General features: G+C 44.0%; 1 protein-coding gene across 7 annotated transcripts in view; it reads right to left on the reverse strand.

Annotated features, from left to right (window-relative positions):
- LHX1 (LIM homeobox 1) overlaps positions 1-16,999 on the reverse strand; it is a 62,502-nt gene that overhangs the window by 6,192 nt on the left and 39,311 nt on the right. For all 7 annotated transcript variants that reach the window (XM_089484113.1, XM_089484111.1, XM_089484110.1 and 4 more), the window contains 2 exons: positions 7,415-7,641; positions 383-660 (listed from right to left, as the gene is read on the reverse strand). In XM_089484113.1, the coding sequence (XP_089340239.1) occupies positions 383-660; positions 7,415-7,641 (505 nt within the window). The remainder of the gene's footprint in view (positions 1-382; positions 661-7,414; positions 7,642-16,999) is intronic.

A 16,999-nucleotide genomic window follows, 5' to 3' on the forward strand; every position in this document is an offset into this window, starting at 1 on the left:
CCAACCTAGAGATTTTTAGAGAGGTGTTCTCTCAGGTTAAAAGAGTAGTGGTCTTTTTAATATGTGTTTCCTCCCATTTTCATGGGGATCCTGTGCCCCTAACAATAGCAAATAAGGAGGGCTTAGTATATTATTGACTGTGCCCATGGACTGTGGATAGGTCAAATGGCGAGACTGTGCCCATGTTGCTTCATTGGTGACTCCTTTCCCAGTTTCTGCCTTTCGCATAGGGACACACATGCAGCACACACTGGGCCACAGCCTTGTCCTCCATGAGCTCCAAAGGCTCTTGAGATATCTGGAGAGCCTCCACAGACCGGGGCATCCTTTCACCCCATTGCCCCATGCCAGGGGATTTGCCCCACCAATCCGACATCCCTACCTGGATGACTCTCATGTTCAGGCCGGTCTCTTGTGCCAGCTGCTCGCGGATGTGCCTGGTGGGCTTCGGTGTAGCAGCGAAGGCAGCCTTGAGGGTCTCCAGTTGTTTGGCCTTGATGGTAGTGCGGGGGCCCCTCCGTTTGGCCCCCAGGTTTTGGTCGTCGTTCTCGTTGCTGCCCACTTCTTTGTCGGAGACGTTGGCGCTTTCTGAGTCCTTGGCGTCATCCGGGCAGGGGTCTTGGGAATCGGGGGAGAGGCTGGGGTCGCTGCCAGTTGTGGCTAGAAGAGGAAGGAGGAAGAAACACACACACATAAGTCAAAGGCCCAGAGATTCATTGCGGCACGATATTTAGACATCCGACTGCAAAGAAATGTGCCAAGAAAACCCCATGATAGGTTTGCTTGAGGGTTGCCATACATCAGAAAACGACTTGAAAGCACACAAGACAACAACAACAATGTAGATATACAGAGACAGTGTGGTTTGAGTGTTGGATTAGGACACGGATAGAGTTCGGATCCTTACTTGGCCATGGAAACCCATTGGGTCACCTGGGGCAAGTCAAACTTTCAGCTTCTGAGAAAGGCAATGGCAATCCGAGGCAATCTTTCATGATATATGATTCCCAAACTCTGGCTTTCCAGGTAATTTTGGACTACAGCTCCCAGAATCCCAGACCATCGATCAAGATGACTGAGGCTTCTGGTTACTGAAGTCCAAAACATCCAGGGAGTTTTAGTGGTTTGGGTTTGGACTAAGATGGCCGTGGGACCCCTTCCCACTTTACAATTGTAAGGTGGCATTTGAAGAAACCCAATGAAGTTCAGATGGAGAGTTGTTGACTTCCTTGCTCCGGATCTGGGTTAAGACATCCACATGACGCCCAGGAAGCAAAGCCATAAAACACGCTTGCATGTGTGAATTATTATTTAAAACTTCTCCTTTAATCCACATTTCCTTTGCTTGTTCCACTGATGGATGGGTTTTGTCATTCCATTCGCGGCAATGATTAGACCGCTTTGTCCGAATCAGAACGACTGAACATCATGTTCCGCGTCCGCAACTTGTATTCCTTGTAATAAATCTCCGCAACCTCCCTGGGATTTAGGACTTTGGGGCTGAATTAACATACATCCAAACGCATTGACTTTGGCAACCGTCCCAGACACTGCTGGGTCGGCTTGTGAATCAAGCTTCAAATTGGTCCTCTTTCCCTCTCGACGGACGCTCCGTATTTCGGAAGGATTGGGGGCCCTTTCACATTGCAAACTTATAGCACTGCGATTCCACTTTAACTGCCGTGTCTCCATCCTATGTATGTATGGATCTCAAAAATGAAAGTGCGGACAGGCTTTTAATCTTGTTTTCAGTGCCCAGACCCAAACATGGGTCGGAGTCTCTCCGTTTTAAATCCATTCTCGAAATGCAATTGAAAAAGAGAAGGAATACAATATGTGTATTTTAATGGTGAACGTAACATAGCGGCACCTTTCCGGTAACTTTCCTAGCTTTTGCGTAGCGCTTTGTTAAATCCCTTTATTGGAACGGTTCCCTGGAGGTTTCGGACAAAAAGCTTTCTCGCAGGCTAAGTTGGGCAAACTAGGTTGGACGCAAAACCCTCTTACGGATAACCCTGCAACGTTTCAAAACTGGGACGCGGGTGGCCAGGCGACGCCAGAAGGTGGTCAAGACGGCAAAATGTTGTGAACGAGGTAGAAAACGACAAGGTAGAAGAGGCCGCACCAGTTTGGTTTGCACAGCGCTTAACAGGGATTAACTGGGACGGTGCTTGCTGAATTGGGGAGACTGGAAGGTATGAAAGCATGTGTTTTAACCCTAAGTTCTCAGTCCTTATGGCTGATTTAAATAGGAACCCAGGGAGCAAGCATGCATCTACATTGTAGAAATAACACAGTTTGGCACTACTTTAACTGCCATGGCCCCATCCATACTGGGATTTGTAGTTTGGTGAGGCCTGGGAAGGCTAAAGACCTTGCAAAAGTGCAAAGCCTAGGTTCCCATAAGATGGAGTTTCAGCGCTTAAAGTGATGTCGAGCTGCATGCTTTTTCCAGTGTAGAGATGCACCTCCTTCTTCATAAAGCATAACTTTATGACGATGGAGCATCATCGCTGTGGCGATATGCAAACATGAATTGTGACATGGGCATGGGGCAAGATCTGCTGTCGCTCTCTATGGGGACTCCTGTGGCCCAATGAGGAACATGTCCCATTGTGTGATGGGACTGTTGCATTATGCATAAAGGTCACACTGCTGGCTCCGTTCGCACAACAGTCTATGCCTCTGCTGCCTTCTTGTGCGCATGAGCATTGTGCGTCGTCGCAATTCACCCTTATGTGAATTTAAAAACCTAAAAGGATGCCAATCCTCATCGCTGGACAAGTTGCCTGTTGGCTTATGCAAACCCCATGAATTTTGTAGGGTTTTCTTTGGCTCAAGGCAGCTCACTGAGTTTCCAAAACTGTGTTGGGATTTGAACCCTAGTCCCTTGGAGTCCTAGTTCAACACTCAAACTACTAAAACCATCCCGGTTCTTAGAAGGAAGAGTTGCTCAGAGGACGTTTGCCATGGCCTTCCTTTGAGGACAGAGAGTGAGACTTGCCCAAAGTCACTCCATTTCCAAGGATGAGCCGAATTTGAACCCTGATCTCCCGAAGTCCTAGTCCAGCGCTCAAACAACCGCGCCATGCTGACTTTAACCCATGGCACTTGCTCCTAAGTATTAAGTATACAACTGTACTGTAATATTAAGCATGGCTTGGAAAAGTTCCTTTCGGCCCACAACTCTCTGGCTCTGCAAACTCTGGTGCAACAAGACTAGAGTTTTGTTTTTGAAGCCCTGCTTTTTAAACAAGTGTTTGCAATGGCCCTGGCTGAGATCAATGGGTTTGGGTTGCATTTTCCAAAGGAAAACAGTTTTCTTTCTTCTCCGTTTCTCCTTTCTTTACTTAAAGAGGGCAGGAAATTGTGTGAACGCTTTCTCCCGGGGGAGTGAAAATTGCTGCCTTGTGTTGTTCTCCCTTTTCTTCCTCCTCATCCTCTAAAACGTCCACACTTTACACATGTGCTGTGACACTCGGGTGCGAAAGTGACACACATACACACACTGGCACCCCCGTGCCAAGTCTGCCTGGCCAAACATTTGCACATTTTGTGTCGCCGCACACAATGCGTGTCTGTCTGATGCTCTCTGTCTGATGCTCTCCTTCTCTGAAGGTGTGCTTCTCTGATCTCCTCCGGCACTTAAAAATGTAAATCCAATTTTCAGTTACAAAAGGAAGAGGGCCATAGACACCTCCGGCTGCTCCTCCCAAGAGTTTGACAACAAAGTGTGGACAGTAAACTCTGCATATGTGCCTTTCTCTGATGCTTTTGGCCCAAACTCCCCCAAGAGCAAATGGGAAAGAAGAGACACCTTTCATCATGTGGATTGCAAGCCTCAAATATTTGCCTGCTCTTCTGTCCCTTTCTTCCCTTCCTGGGTTGTTGTCACTACTTTCATCCCCTTCTGCAAAGGAGCTTAGGACCTTCTCTCAGCTCCCAAGGAACACAAAATAATCACCTTCTGCTTTTCCCCAGATAGGACACCGAGAGACTATTTCGAATGAGAAAGTAGAAAGAAGGAATGAAACAAAGAAAGGAAGGAAGGAAGGAAGAAAGACACAGGGACTGTTTAGAATGAAATAGCTAGGACTATTTGAAATGAAATAGAAGAAAGAACGAATGAAACAAAGAAAGAAAAGAAAGGAAGGAAGGAAAGAAGGAAGGAGGGAAGGAGGAGGAGGAGGAAAAAAGGAAGATAGACACTGGGACTATTTCGAATGAGACAGTAGAAAAGAAGGAAGGAAGGAAGGAAGACACTGGGACTATTTCGAATGAAATAGCTAGGACTATTTGAAATGAAACAGAAGAAAGGAAGGAAGGAAGGAAGGAAGGAAGGAAGGAAGGAAGGAAGGGACTATTCCAAATGAAACAGAAGAAAAAAAGATAGAAAGAAAGAAAGAAAGAAAGAAAGAAAGAAAGAAAGGAAGGAAATGAAGATGGATAGAAGGAAGGAAGGAAGACACTGGGACTATTTCGAATGAAATAGCTAGGACTATTTCAAATGAAACAGAAGAAAGGAAGGAATGAACGAAGGAATGAACAAACAAAGGAAGGAAGGAAGGAAGGAAGGAAGGAAGGAAGGAAGGGACTATTCCAAATGAAACGAAAGAAAGAAAGAAAGAAAGAAAGAAAGAAAGGAGAAAATGAAGATGGATAGAAGGAAGGAAGGAAGGAAGGAAGGAAGGAAGGAAGGAAAGAAGGAAGGAAGGAAGACACTGGGACTATCATTCAAAATAGTCCCAGTGTCTTCCTTCCTTCCTTCTTTCCTTCCTTCCTTCCTAAGCTCCTTGAATAGCTAGGACTATTTCAAATGAAACAGAAGAAAGGAAGGAAGGAAGGAAGGAAGGAAGGAAGGAAGGAAGGGACTATTCCAAATGAAACGAAAGAAAGAAAGAAAGAAAGGAGAAAATGAAGATGGATAGAAGGAAGGGAGGGAGGGAGGGAGGAAGGAAGGAAGGAAGGAAGGAAGGAAGGAAGGAAGGAAGGAAGGGATAGGCAGAGAGATGGATGGAAAGTCCTGGGGCTGTATTTATACTGCACAATTAATGCAGTTTGATGCTGCCTGAACTGCCATGCCTCAATGCTATGAAATTCTGTAGTTTTGTGAGATGTTTAGCCTTCTCTGCCAGAGAGCTCTGGTGCCACAACAAACTACAAATCCCAGGATTCCTTCCATAGGATGGAGCCTTGGAATCAGTGTCAATCTACATTAATTCTGCAATGTGGCAGCAGCCTGAATACTGTCCAAAGACCCTAAATAAAAGAATACTGAGATTAATAAAACACTATCATGGCATGATAACAGTGTGGCGTAGTGGTCTGAGTGGTGGACTATGCCTCTGGAGAACAGGGTTGGAGTCCCAGTTTGGCCATGAAACCCAGTGGGTGACTTTGGGCAAGAGACACTCTCTCAGCCTCAGTTGAAAGCCATGGCGAACCTCCTCTGAACAAATCTTGCCACCAAAACCCTAAGATAGGTTCGCCTTTGGGTTGCCATAAGTTGGAAACGACTTGAAGGCACACAACAACAAAAGCCAAGATGCCAGACATGTTTTATTTTGGGAATAAGCTCCACCACAGCGGCTTAGTCTATGACTCGCATGCAATCCTATGTGTATCTACTCCAAAGTAACACCCATTCAGTGGGATTTACTTGTGGGGTGTATAGGACTGCAGTCACAATGCTTTACAGATCAGACTGATCTGAGGACTGTAAATCCAATCCTAAGTATGTTTGCTCCAAAGTAAGTCCCAGTGGTGCTTAGTCCCTAGAACAACTGCATGGGATTTAAGGTGACAACTGGAGTCTTGAGCATCTTGTTCACATCTCCTACTCAACGAGCCCCATTTTATTATCCCCAGATGACTACATTTCAAAGGAAGGAACTGGCAAAACCAACTCAGAGTATTTTTGCCCAAAGAAACCCTATGCAAGGGTCACCATAAACCGACAGGCAACTTGAAGGCGCATGCGCGCACACACCTATATGGGACTAAATCACAGTCCTTTGCTCACTAGTTTGTGAGTCAATGCAATTGGGACACACAGGTCTTATGCACAAGTAAGTTTGCATAGGTTGTTGTTGTGTGCCTTGAAGTTGTTTCTGACTTATGGCAAACCTAAGGTGAACCTATCATGGGGGTTTCATGGCATTGCCATTGACTTCTTCTGGGGCTGAGAAAGGGATGGTGGCTGTACATCTGCCCCAAAGAAATATCATGATGGCTCCCCTGAATCTGAGCATACATGCTTCTTGGCAATCCTGATCTTTGTTTTTGCATCAGTGCTGTAAAGTACATCACCAACACTTCAACTCTTTGCATGTTTATGGTTCCAAAACAAGTCTCACTGTGCTCATCCTTTGAGTAAGTATGTACATATCTGCTCCTACCTCAACATCCTATTGAATACTTTGGAACAGACGCACAGTGGGGATTCATGCTCTCCCAGTTTGGCAGGGAAAGTCCTATTAATCCTCTCTCGTTCCACTTTTCCAGCTACTCCTTCCTCCTCCTCCTCCCTTCCTCCTTTGTCCTCCACTCTTCAACTGCGCAAAACTGAGTCCAAAGCGCAAAATTAGCAAGGAAGGAGAGGAGACCAGATTGAATAGCCTTGCCCTTCCCAGTAGGACCAAACAAAAACAAACCGCTGCGGCCGCTCCTAACTTATGCGCTCTTCCTCACTCATGACTTTTGCCGTCACACTGTGATGTCGCTTGGCCCCAAGCGTCCCAGTTTTCCTCCCTGAAATGTTAGAGATTGCACTCTTTGGCTCAGTTTCAGTGCAGAAATATTTGGAAACCGGTCCTTTTGAGCCCGGAGGGGTTTATTTCCGAATAGCCGCACGCAGAGAACTGGGTTGCGCACTGTTCTCGTTCTTCAAGACGACTGGGACTGAACCAAAAAATTAGGGCAACCTTCCCCATGCTACTTGCAGCAGCAGTCCTTGGAAATGTTCTTTTCTATGATGGACTGCTTGGAAATTGCTTAGGACACAGGGCCCTTTTGAATAAAGCATTTCTGATGGTCCTCTCCATCCACAATTGAAGGCACATGACGTCTATTTTAACCACTTTCCACCCACTTTTAGCATCCGGGTTAAAACCAGAAGCGTATTATGAAAACTATGGGGCCCTAAGACTGTGAAGAAGGAATGGATAACTCTGCCCTAGTCAATTCCTCAGAGATTTATTGGCAGATCGATCAATATTAGAAGAGTGGCCATTTTAGGAAGGCTTGCGTAGGATGGCCATGACCTCCATCTTCCTTGTAAGGTTCTTGGAAGATGCTCAGATGCTATTTACCACAAGCTATCCTTCTACTTTTTGTTGGATCAACAACAACAGTTAGGAACGAGAGACAGCTGTTAAGATGACTCCACGAAACCCCGACCCGAAGCCTCGCTCACCTGAGTGCAAACTGTTCTCTTTGGCAGTGTTGCTGTTGCTCAGGTAATCTTCTTTGCAGACGAACTTGTTCTCGTCGATGATGTAGAGCTCCTCGCCGGTGGAGAGCTGCTTGTTGCACATCATGCAGGTGAAACAGTTCAAGTGAAAGACTTTGCTCCTGGCTCTGCGCACCAAGTCGCTCGGGGAGATGCCTTGCGCACAGCCGGCACACTTGGTACCAAAACACCTGGAGGACGGGCGGAGAAACATTAGTTTAACATTACAATTAAAAAAGAAGAGGATACAGGTAAATGGCCTGGATTGCCCAGTTGTCCATGGACCTGAACAGACAGGCCAAAATAAAGCTGCTTTGGGTCGCTTTGGAGGTACGCTGTTTAAATGACACACGCATCTTAAAAGGCCAGAAGCTGCGCCAAAGCTGCGCTCTAGTCCTCAGGCATGGAGCATGGCTTTGGCACAGCTTCTGGCCTCTTAGGAGACATGCAGCATTTAAACAGCGCACTTCCAAAGTGGGAACAAACTGAGGTGCAGCCATCCCCAATCTGGGTGCCTTGCAAATGCGTTGGACCTCAACTCCCATCATCCACAGCCAGCAAAGTAGGAGTTATGGCCTGATACATCTGAACGGTGTCAGGTGTGGTAAGACTATTCAAGACGGAGAACAGTGTCCCTCTGTTTCAAAGGTTGGCACACAGACACCATGTACCTCCAGGGTTGTTTTTATGGCTCCCAGGATCAAAAACATATATGTTTTGCAACATATATAAATTTATAGCCTATTGTGGGTTTTTCGAGGCGATGTGGCCATGCTCTAGAAGAGTTTCGCCAGCATCTGTGGCTTTGGCATCTTCAGATGCCATCTTCTTTCTCCGGAGATGCCAAAGCCACAGATGCTGGCGAAGCGTCAGGAATAAACTCTTCGAGAACATGGCCCAAAAAACACACAACAGACTATGGATGCTGGCTGTGAAAGCCTTCAACTTCACATACATACATATACATATACATGTACACACACACACACACATATATATATATATCTCCTTGTTCCAGAAGGCTCCCAAATGCTCCGAGGAAGGAGCCAACAGAAAACATTCTGCCATAAAGCAGAACGTTTTATGGCTCTCCACTAAATAAAATGGGAAAGGACCAGGAACAAAACCGAAGGGGTTACGGTTGCACAAGCGCAAAGAGATGAATTAAAACAAAGCAAGAAACAACGTCATAAAAAGCGATTACCAATTATTAAGAAGAAACGAAGCATGGTTTTTTAAAAAGCCTTTCCCGGCGACCCGGTTTTTCTGCCAAAGTCATGCCTGAAGGTGCATCCGGACCGACTGAAAAGGTCCCAAAGTCCCAGGTTTTGTTCCCGTTCTTCCCGGTTTAATATAATATAAACCGACTTGGAGAGCCGGTATAAAAGTGTCCGTTCATACTAGGAGCTGACGGGAAATATTCTGGGATCAATAAAACAAGTATGGATCTCCAAAGTCAAAACTGGAAGCAAATGTGGGACTTTCTGGTCTTTTTAATCGGTCGGATGCACCCTCTAATACTTTAACATGGTTCTCGGAAAAAGAAAATAGCCCCAAAATAGAACGACAAAGTGCCAAAAAAGAAATTAAGACACAGACTTGAAATTGAAAGGTAATGGGGAAAAATTACAGAAGGAACAAATACAAATACCCAGAAATACTAATACTACTAGCAGTAAACCTTTTCGTTCATTGGTCAGAAAGCCGGCGTCGGAAAGCATTTCACAATAAGATCTTTCCCTCTCTTGCCGCACGATGAGTAAAAGATACTCCGAGAATGATCATAACCGTAAGAGCGTTTTAAAGCAAGCCAGCAAAGATAAATCCGGCAAGCATGCGTTTTCCAAAACCTCCCCGTGCGCAAGATATTGTTTTAATACTAAAATAAAGCAGCTAGCGTTTTATTAGCACCGATCGGAAGAAGCCAACAAGAGACGGATGATGAGGCATAAAACGTGCCGCAGGGTCGGTTTTAAAAGTCAGGGCTGGAAACATGAGAGTATTTGGATAAGAAGAGGAACGAATGGGTCTCCCATCAAACCTGAACTCTCGCTAGAAGCCAAAATGATGAAATAAAGGCTATTGTTCTTTGGCCATATCATGAGCGCATGCAAGTCAATGGGAAAGAACATGGGGTCTGTGAAAACGGAAGGCAGTGAGAAAAGAAGGAAGGGTGCATTACAGATGGATTCATTCAAAGTGACGTTTTCAAGCCCTGAGTTGTGTTGCTGGCGACCAAGGCTCCCGGAGGTCACTCATTCCTAGAGTCAACTTGATGGCACTAACAACAACAAATGTCTCTGAGCATGTGCAGAGTACCACTCCCCGCTGGGCATAACTGAGAGCCACGAAAGCTGGAGATGTATACACAAATCCCTATATAGGAGGAGGGGCATGAGAACAACTTTGGGACAATGTGGGCATCCAACTTACTGCGCCACTGTGGTTCTTGCAAACGCATCTGAGGAAGTAGACCGAAGCCTACGAAAACTCATGCTGCCAACTTCTTTCTTTTAGTCAGTCTCAAAGGTGCAACAAGATCCCTCTAAATGCAAACAAAGCCAGCCTTGAGTTCTTTCCCAGCAATTAATTTCCTCTGACCAAAGTCCAATAGTGTTAAACTCTCTGGATCCTGACGCTTTCTCTCCAAGTCAGTGCCCCACCATGCGCCGTCAAGTTGCCCGTTCCCTCCATGTTTTGTTGTCCTTGTGTGCCTTCAAGTTGTTCCCCATTTATGGCGACACTATGGTGAACCTATCACAGGGTTTTCTGGGGCTGAGAGTGTGTGATGCGCCGGGGTCACCAATGGCCAAGTGGGGAATCCGAACCTTGGTCTCCAGAGACGTAATCCAACGCTCGAACCACAACGGCACACTGACCCCCCCCAAATATTGCACGCCTTGCTCAAAATCTCCCAAATGCCATAGCCATGGATTTGAACCCTATATGGAATAGGTTTCTTTGACGCCATTGAGCAACGTCATGCGCAAGCTCCTTTGAGCAAAAATAGGATTGGAGAGTAATGTTTTGCAGAGTTAGATCCAGAGGGAGAAAAAGAAGCCCTCTGGATGGTGTTGGATTGCACTTTCCATCATCCCCCAACCTGGACTGTAGCTGATAGGAACTATAGTGGTCCCTCCACATTTGTTGGGATCCCCGTGAAAGTGCAAAAACCACAAATAACGAACCACTAGGTTTTTCAACACCTCTCTAGGAAACCCTGGCGCAACTCTATGGTCAACATCCGTGGGGATTTTACCATAGAATTGTGCTGGAGAACCAACAGATACTTAGAGACAACAACAACAACAACAAGAAGAAGCCACTTTGAGTCCTCGACTGGGAAAGAGTCAGGATAGAAATAAAGATAATGATGAAGACGATGATAGAGATGATGATGATGCAAACTGGATCCAGAGTTAATGCTTAGCTGTTGGTCATCCTTCATTCCCAGAACCTCAAATAATTGCTAATATACACAACTTATTGAATGCCAAAGCCAGACTTGTCCATGCTATTTTTTAATTTCTATGTGCAGTTGTGAAAAGCGGACAATAAAGATGTGAAACGCGATGCCGAGGGAGAGTTCTACGGATACCTTGCATTGCTAAAGAGATGCACAAACGTCTCCAAAAGCAAACCAAGCCTGAACTCTCTCCCTAGAAGCCAAGACGACTGAGTTGAGACTGTGGCACTTTGGAGACATATCACAAGGAGACGGGACTCCATTTGAAATGATAATAATGCTTTGGAAGGCAGTATGGAAAGAAGAAGACGGCCCTGTTACGTCAAGAGTTTGCAAGACCTGAGCAACTCAAAAGACAAACAAATGCGTCGGAGAGCAAACCAAGCCTGAACTCTCCCTATATAAGCCAAGGCGACAAAATGGAGACCGTCGCTCTTTGGAAGGAAGATCTGCAGCTCCAAGTCACTGTCGAAAAGGCGCAGGAGCAAAGGCAAGTAAAGGATGTTGGCGCACCTTTCTAAATTTACAACCTAAATTTCAACACAAGAAGGTGGGAAGGAGAGAGAGACACACACACAGACAGACACATCTTTTTGTTTCCTCCTGCTATGGACGCTCAGACCATTGATTTGGAGAGCATCTTTTGGCCATGCGTTGTAGCATAACAACACAACATTGCGCGACACACTATTTAACAACCGCCACCACCCTCTCATTGGCTTCTTTCTCTAAAGCGTCTTGAAGTTAAGCCGCCTCAAGAAGGCTGCAAAGACTGAAAGAATGTAAAGCAAGCAAACCCAATGAAATGAGACAGTACCAACGGCCTAAATCCAACGTTGCTCCCAAACTTTGGTTCTCCAGATGTTTTGGACTTCATTTCCCAGAATTCCTGGCTGTTGGCCAACCTGGCTGGGGCTTCTGGGACTTGGAGTCCAAAACACTTGAAGAACCGAACCTTGGGAACCGTTTTAGTCCCTAATAAAGTAGATTTATCTATTTACAGAAGTGCTGACTTAAAACCAAGTTTTAAGAGGTCTTCTCCAGATGGGACTAATAATTAGATTTGGATGAATAAATTTTGGGGAGAGAGGAGGAGCTGGTATCCATTCATTTAAAAGCAGATTGAAAGACCAGTTTTGTTGTTGTGTGTCTTGAAGTCGCGTCCGACTTATAGCAAACCCTATCATGAGTGTGTAGTTGTGTACCGTCCCACAAGTAGCAAAGCCAGCGCAGAACAAGATCATGGGCTCTTTCAGACTCATGCAACTATATATGATTCCACTTTAACTGGAAACATTGACTGGGATCCTGGGATCTGTAGTTTGGTGAGGAACTAGAGTTCTCCCTTACCGAAACTGCAAATCCCAGCTCTCCGTTGGACCTAACCAAGGCAACCGAAGTGGAACCATAGTGCTAGAATGGTGTCATCTGAAATGGACCATGGCTTCCTGTGTGTAGTAACAAACAGAGCTTCCCGGTGTGCAGAATAAGGTCTAGGTTTGGAGAGAAGTGACCGGTGGGGTGTCCAGTGGGGTTCTGTCCTGGGCCCAGGGCTATTCAACATCTTCATCAATGACTTGGAGGACAGAACTGGGGGCATACTTATCAAATTTGCAGATGGCACCAAACTAGGAGGAGTAGCTAATACTCCAGAGGACAGGATCAAAATTCAGAATGACCTGAATAGATTAGAAAGCTGGGCCAGAGCTAACAAAATGAACTTCAACACGGAGAAATGTAAGGTACTGCACTTAGGGTGGAAAAAGGAAATGCACAGATATAGGATCATGGGGGACACCTGGATGAATGAAGTTCAAGTAGACCATAACTTGAACATGTGTCAACAGTGCAATGCGGCAGCTAACATGGCCAATGCGATTCTAGTCTGCATCAATAGAAGTATAGTGTCTAGAACAAGGGAAGAGATAGTGCCACTCTATTCTGCTTTGGTCAGGCCTCACCTGGAATAATATTGTGTCCAGTTCTGGGCTCCACAATTCAAAAAGGACATTGAGAAACTGGAGCCATGTGTCCAAAGGAGGGCCACCAAAATGGCGAAGGGTCTGGAAACCTTGTCCTATGAGTAAAGACTTAGGGCAGGGGTAGGCAACCTTTTTGAGCCGGAGGCCAGGTTGCTGTCCCTCAGACAACTGGGGGGGGGACTCAAAATGGCGCCCGGAGCGGTGCGGAAGCTGCGGCGGGGGCAGCGCTCGGCAGCAGGACTGGGCTGGGGCCGGTCCCAAGGCCTCGCCGGGCCGGATCTGGCCCATGGGCCGTAGGTTGCCGACCCCTGACTTAGGGAGCTGGGGATGTTTAGCCTGGAGAAGAGAAGGTTAAGAAGTGATATGACAGCCCTGTTTAAATACTTGAAGGGATGCCATATTGAGGAGGGAGCAAGCTTGTTTTCTGCTGCTCCAGAGAATAGGACACAGAGCAATGGATGCAAGCTCCAGGAAAAGAGATTCCAGCTCAACATTAGGAGGAACCTCCTGAGAGTAAGGGCTGTTTGACAGTGGAACATACTCCTTCCTCAGAGTCTCCTTCCTTGTAGGTCTTTAAGCAGAGGCTGGATGGCCATCTGCCAATGGGGATGCTTTGATGGAGAGTTCCTGCATGGCAGAAGAATGGGTTTGGACTGGATCAGGGCTCTTGGGGTCTCTTCCAACTCTATGATTCTATGATTCTAAGTGAAGGCGATCCTCTGGCTAACTTAGCCCTGACCCTTGAAGGTCACCAAACGATAGCCATCCTCAGCACACTAAAAACACATAGCTATCAGCACATGACGGAGCCACAGTGCCACATGCTCCGATCGCCAAGCCCCGGCAAATGATGTATTCTACATCCGAAAGCGTACAAAGTCGCGTGGTTCATAATGATGGGAGATTTGAAGTACGGCATGCAAAATGTCTAGACAAACGTATAGTAAGGTAAGGTAGAAGGTAGTAGGAAAAGAGGAAGGCCACACAGAGGAGGAATCCTAGAGAGGAAGAATAACAGGACCATAGAGACTCTTTCAACTCTATGGTTGATGGAAGCCATAGCTGGGTTGCGGCGGTTGTTGTTCACCGCTGTCGGGTTGAGACTCGAATACAGGGCCCATCTGTTCTTGGATGGGCAACAAATCCCATCTGTTTTAAGCAGGACTGGCCCTAGTTAATACTTGGGCGAATGCACATGTGCACACCTCCAAGTCACATTGTACACTAGTGTTTTTATATACGCAAAATGGACAAGTGTATCGGGAAGTGTGCACCTTGGTTACTTTAACAACATCCCTGCTCAGGCCTTGCAAAATTCAACCCATTCCTTGATGGGGGTCCATCCATGCGCCTGGAATACAGAACCATAGAGTTGGAAGATACGAATCTATGGCTCTATGGTCTTCCTCTTTCACTACTCTCTTCTAACTTACTACAAGCTTTACTGTATTTCCTAGAGAGTCGTGATGTTGTCCAAAGTCGGACGGTCGCAATTCGGCCGCCTTGGTTTCTAGCATTAAAATCCGCCACATTTACTCTCCATCACCAAAAAGAAAATACCTTGCGCATTAAAATTCACCGTATTTACTCTCCATCACCAAAAAGAAAATACCTTGCGCATTAAAATTCGCCGTATTTACTCTCCATCACCAAAAAGAAAATACGTCGCGCATTAAAATCCGCCGCATTTACTCTCCATCACCAAAAAGAAAATACCTTGCACATTAAAATTCTCCGCATTTACTATCCATCACCAAAAACAAAATACGTTGCGCATTAAAATTTGCCATATTTACTCTCCATCACCAAAAACAAAATACCTTGTGCATTAAAATTAGCTGTATTTACTCTCCATCACCAAAAACAAAATACCTTGCGCATTAAAATCCTCTGCATTTACTCTCCATCACCAAAAACAAAATATGTTGCGCATTAAAATCCGCCGCATTTACTCTCCATCACCAAAAACAAAATACCTTGCGCATTAAAATTCGTCACATTTACTCCAAAGCAAACCAGATTATGTTCAAGGCGAACTTGCACCGAGGGAAGCATGCATAAGATTGCAGCCCTGGTTAAAGACATATATATATATATATATATATATATATATATATATATATATATACACATACACACATACAGATAGAAGATAGATAGATAGATAGATAGATAGATAGATAGATAGATAAAAAGATCAATCATTGATCAATCTTATATCATCTTTGAGACTAACCGAAAGAAAGAAATTGGCAGCATGAGCTTCCATAGATTAAAGTCTACTTCCTCAGATGCATTTGGTGGAATGGTAAACCAAGGATAGATAGATAGATAGATAGATAGATAGATAGATAGATAGATAATTTTAATTCCCTTTTATACATCTGTTTCAATGTATTTTTATCCTTGGGTCCCTTTATCGGCAGAAAGGCGGCAGAGAAATCCTAAGCTGCGCAAGAACGCTCCGGTTCCCTGGACATATTGATCGGTGCTGCGATATTAACAATAGAAGCATATTGTTAAGGTTATTATTAGTGGGTTGTTGGTAAATTATTATTAGCTGAGTAAGCAAGCTGTAATATTAACATGTGGAATAAAACTAGGAGGAAGAAGAAGGAAATGAAATGATGCCTCCATACTTTTAATTGTGAGCGCATAGGAAAAGGACATGCTTCTTTTAGGGCTGTAGTATTTCATATCAAAACTCTGTCCTTCTTCTGTCTCTGAACTACTACTAGTAGTAGTAATAATAATAATAGTTGTTGTTGTTCTTATTCTCACTATTTCATCATCATCATCATCAGTACTTATTCTTCTTCTTGTCGTTACTATCGTCTTCATTGCCACTATTGCTTATAATTGTTGTTCTTATTATCATCACTATTATTATTATTACCACCAGTACTTATTGTTATCACCGTCGATATCTTCCTCACTATTACTTATTGCTATTGCTGTTGTTATCACTATTGCTTATTACTGCTATCATGATGATAATCATCATCATCATCATCACAAGTAATTATTATTGTTGTTGTAATTATTATCATTTATTATTATTATTATTAATATCACTGTCACTTATTGTTATCACCATCATCGTCCTCACTATTACTATTGTTGTTGTTATTATCACTATTGCTTATTATGTTATCATCATCATCAACATCGCTAGTAATTATTATTGTTGTTCTTCTTATTATCACTATTTATTATTATTATCACCATTACTTATTGTTATCATCATCGTCGTCCTCACTATTACTTATTATTATTGTTATCACTATCACTTATTATTGTTATCATCATCATCATCACTAGTCATTATTATTGTTGTTCTTCTTATTATCACTTATTATTATTGCCATTACTTATTGTTATCACCATCATTGTCATCATCCTCAATATTACTTATTATTGTTGTTGTTATTATCACTATCACTTATCATCATCGTCGTCGTCATCATCACTAGTAATTATTATTGTTCTTATAATTATTACTTTTAATTATTATTATTATTATCGCCGTTACTAATTGTTATCACCATCATCATCATCATCATCATCATCATCATCACTATTACTTATTGTTGTTATTATCACTATCACTTATTATCATAACCACTAGTAATTATTGTTGTTGTTATTATTATCACTATCACTAATAATAATAATAGTACAATACACTTCAATAGAATACAGAAATATACAAAATAATTATATAGCTATACTAGTAATTAATATTGTTGTGGTTGCTGTTATTCTTACTACATCATCATCATCATCACTATTACTTATTAGTATTATTGTTGTTATTTCATCATCCTCATCCTCATCCTTACTTTTCCTTCTTCTTATCATTATGATTATGATGATTGTCATCATCTCTATTACTTGCTCTGTTGTTGTGACTACTCCTTCCTATGCTCCCACTGATATGGCTTTCTCTTTTTCTACTCCAAGGAGTAAACCCATTGGAGAGACCTTGGGGCTCCTGAGCATGTTAAGAGAAGGAAAACCCCAAACCAGTCATTTGCAATAAAGCCAAAGGAAAGGCCTGAAAGGAGAGGATGCCTCATTGCTTGGAAATGATAAGGGATG

Source organism: Sceloporus occidentalis, unplaced genomic scaffold (genome assembly GCF_023333645.1).
Source record: "Sceloporus occidentalis isolate IW3139 unplaced genomic scaffold, rSceOcc1.0.p SCAF_21, whole genome shotgun sequence".
Taxonomy (NCBI): Eukaryota; Metazoa; Chordata; class Lepidosauria; order Squamata; family Phrynosomatidae; genus Sceloporus; species Sceloporus occidentalis.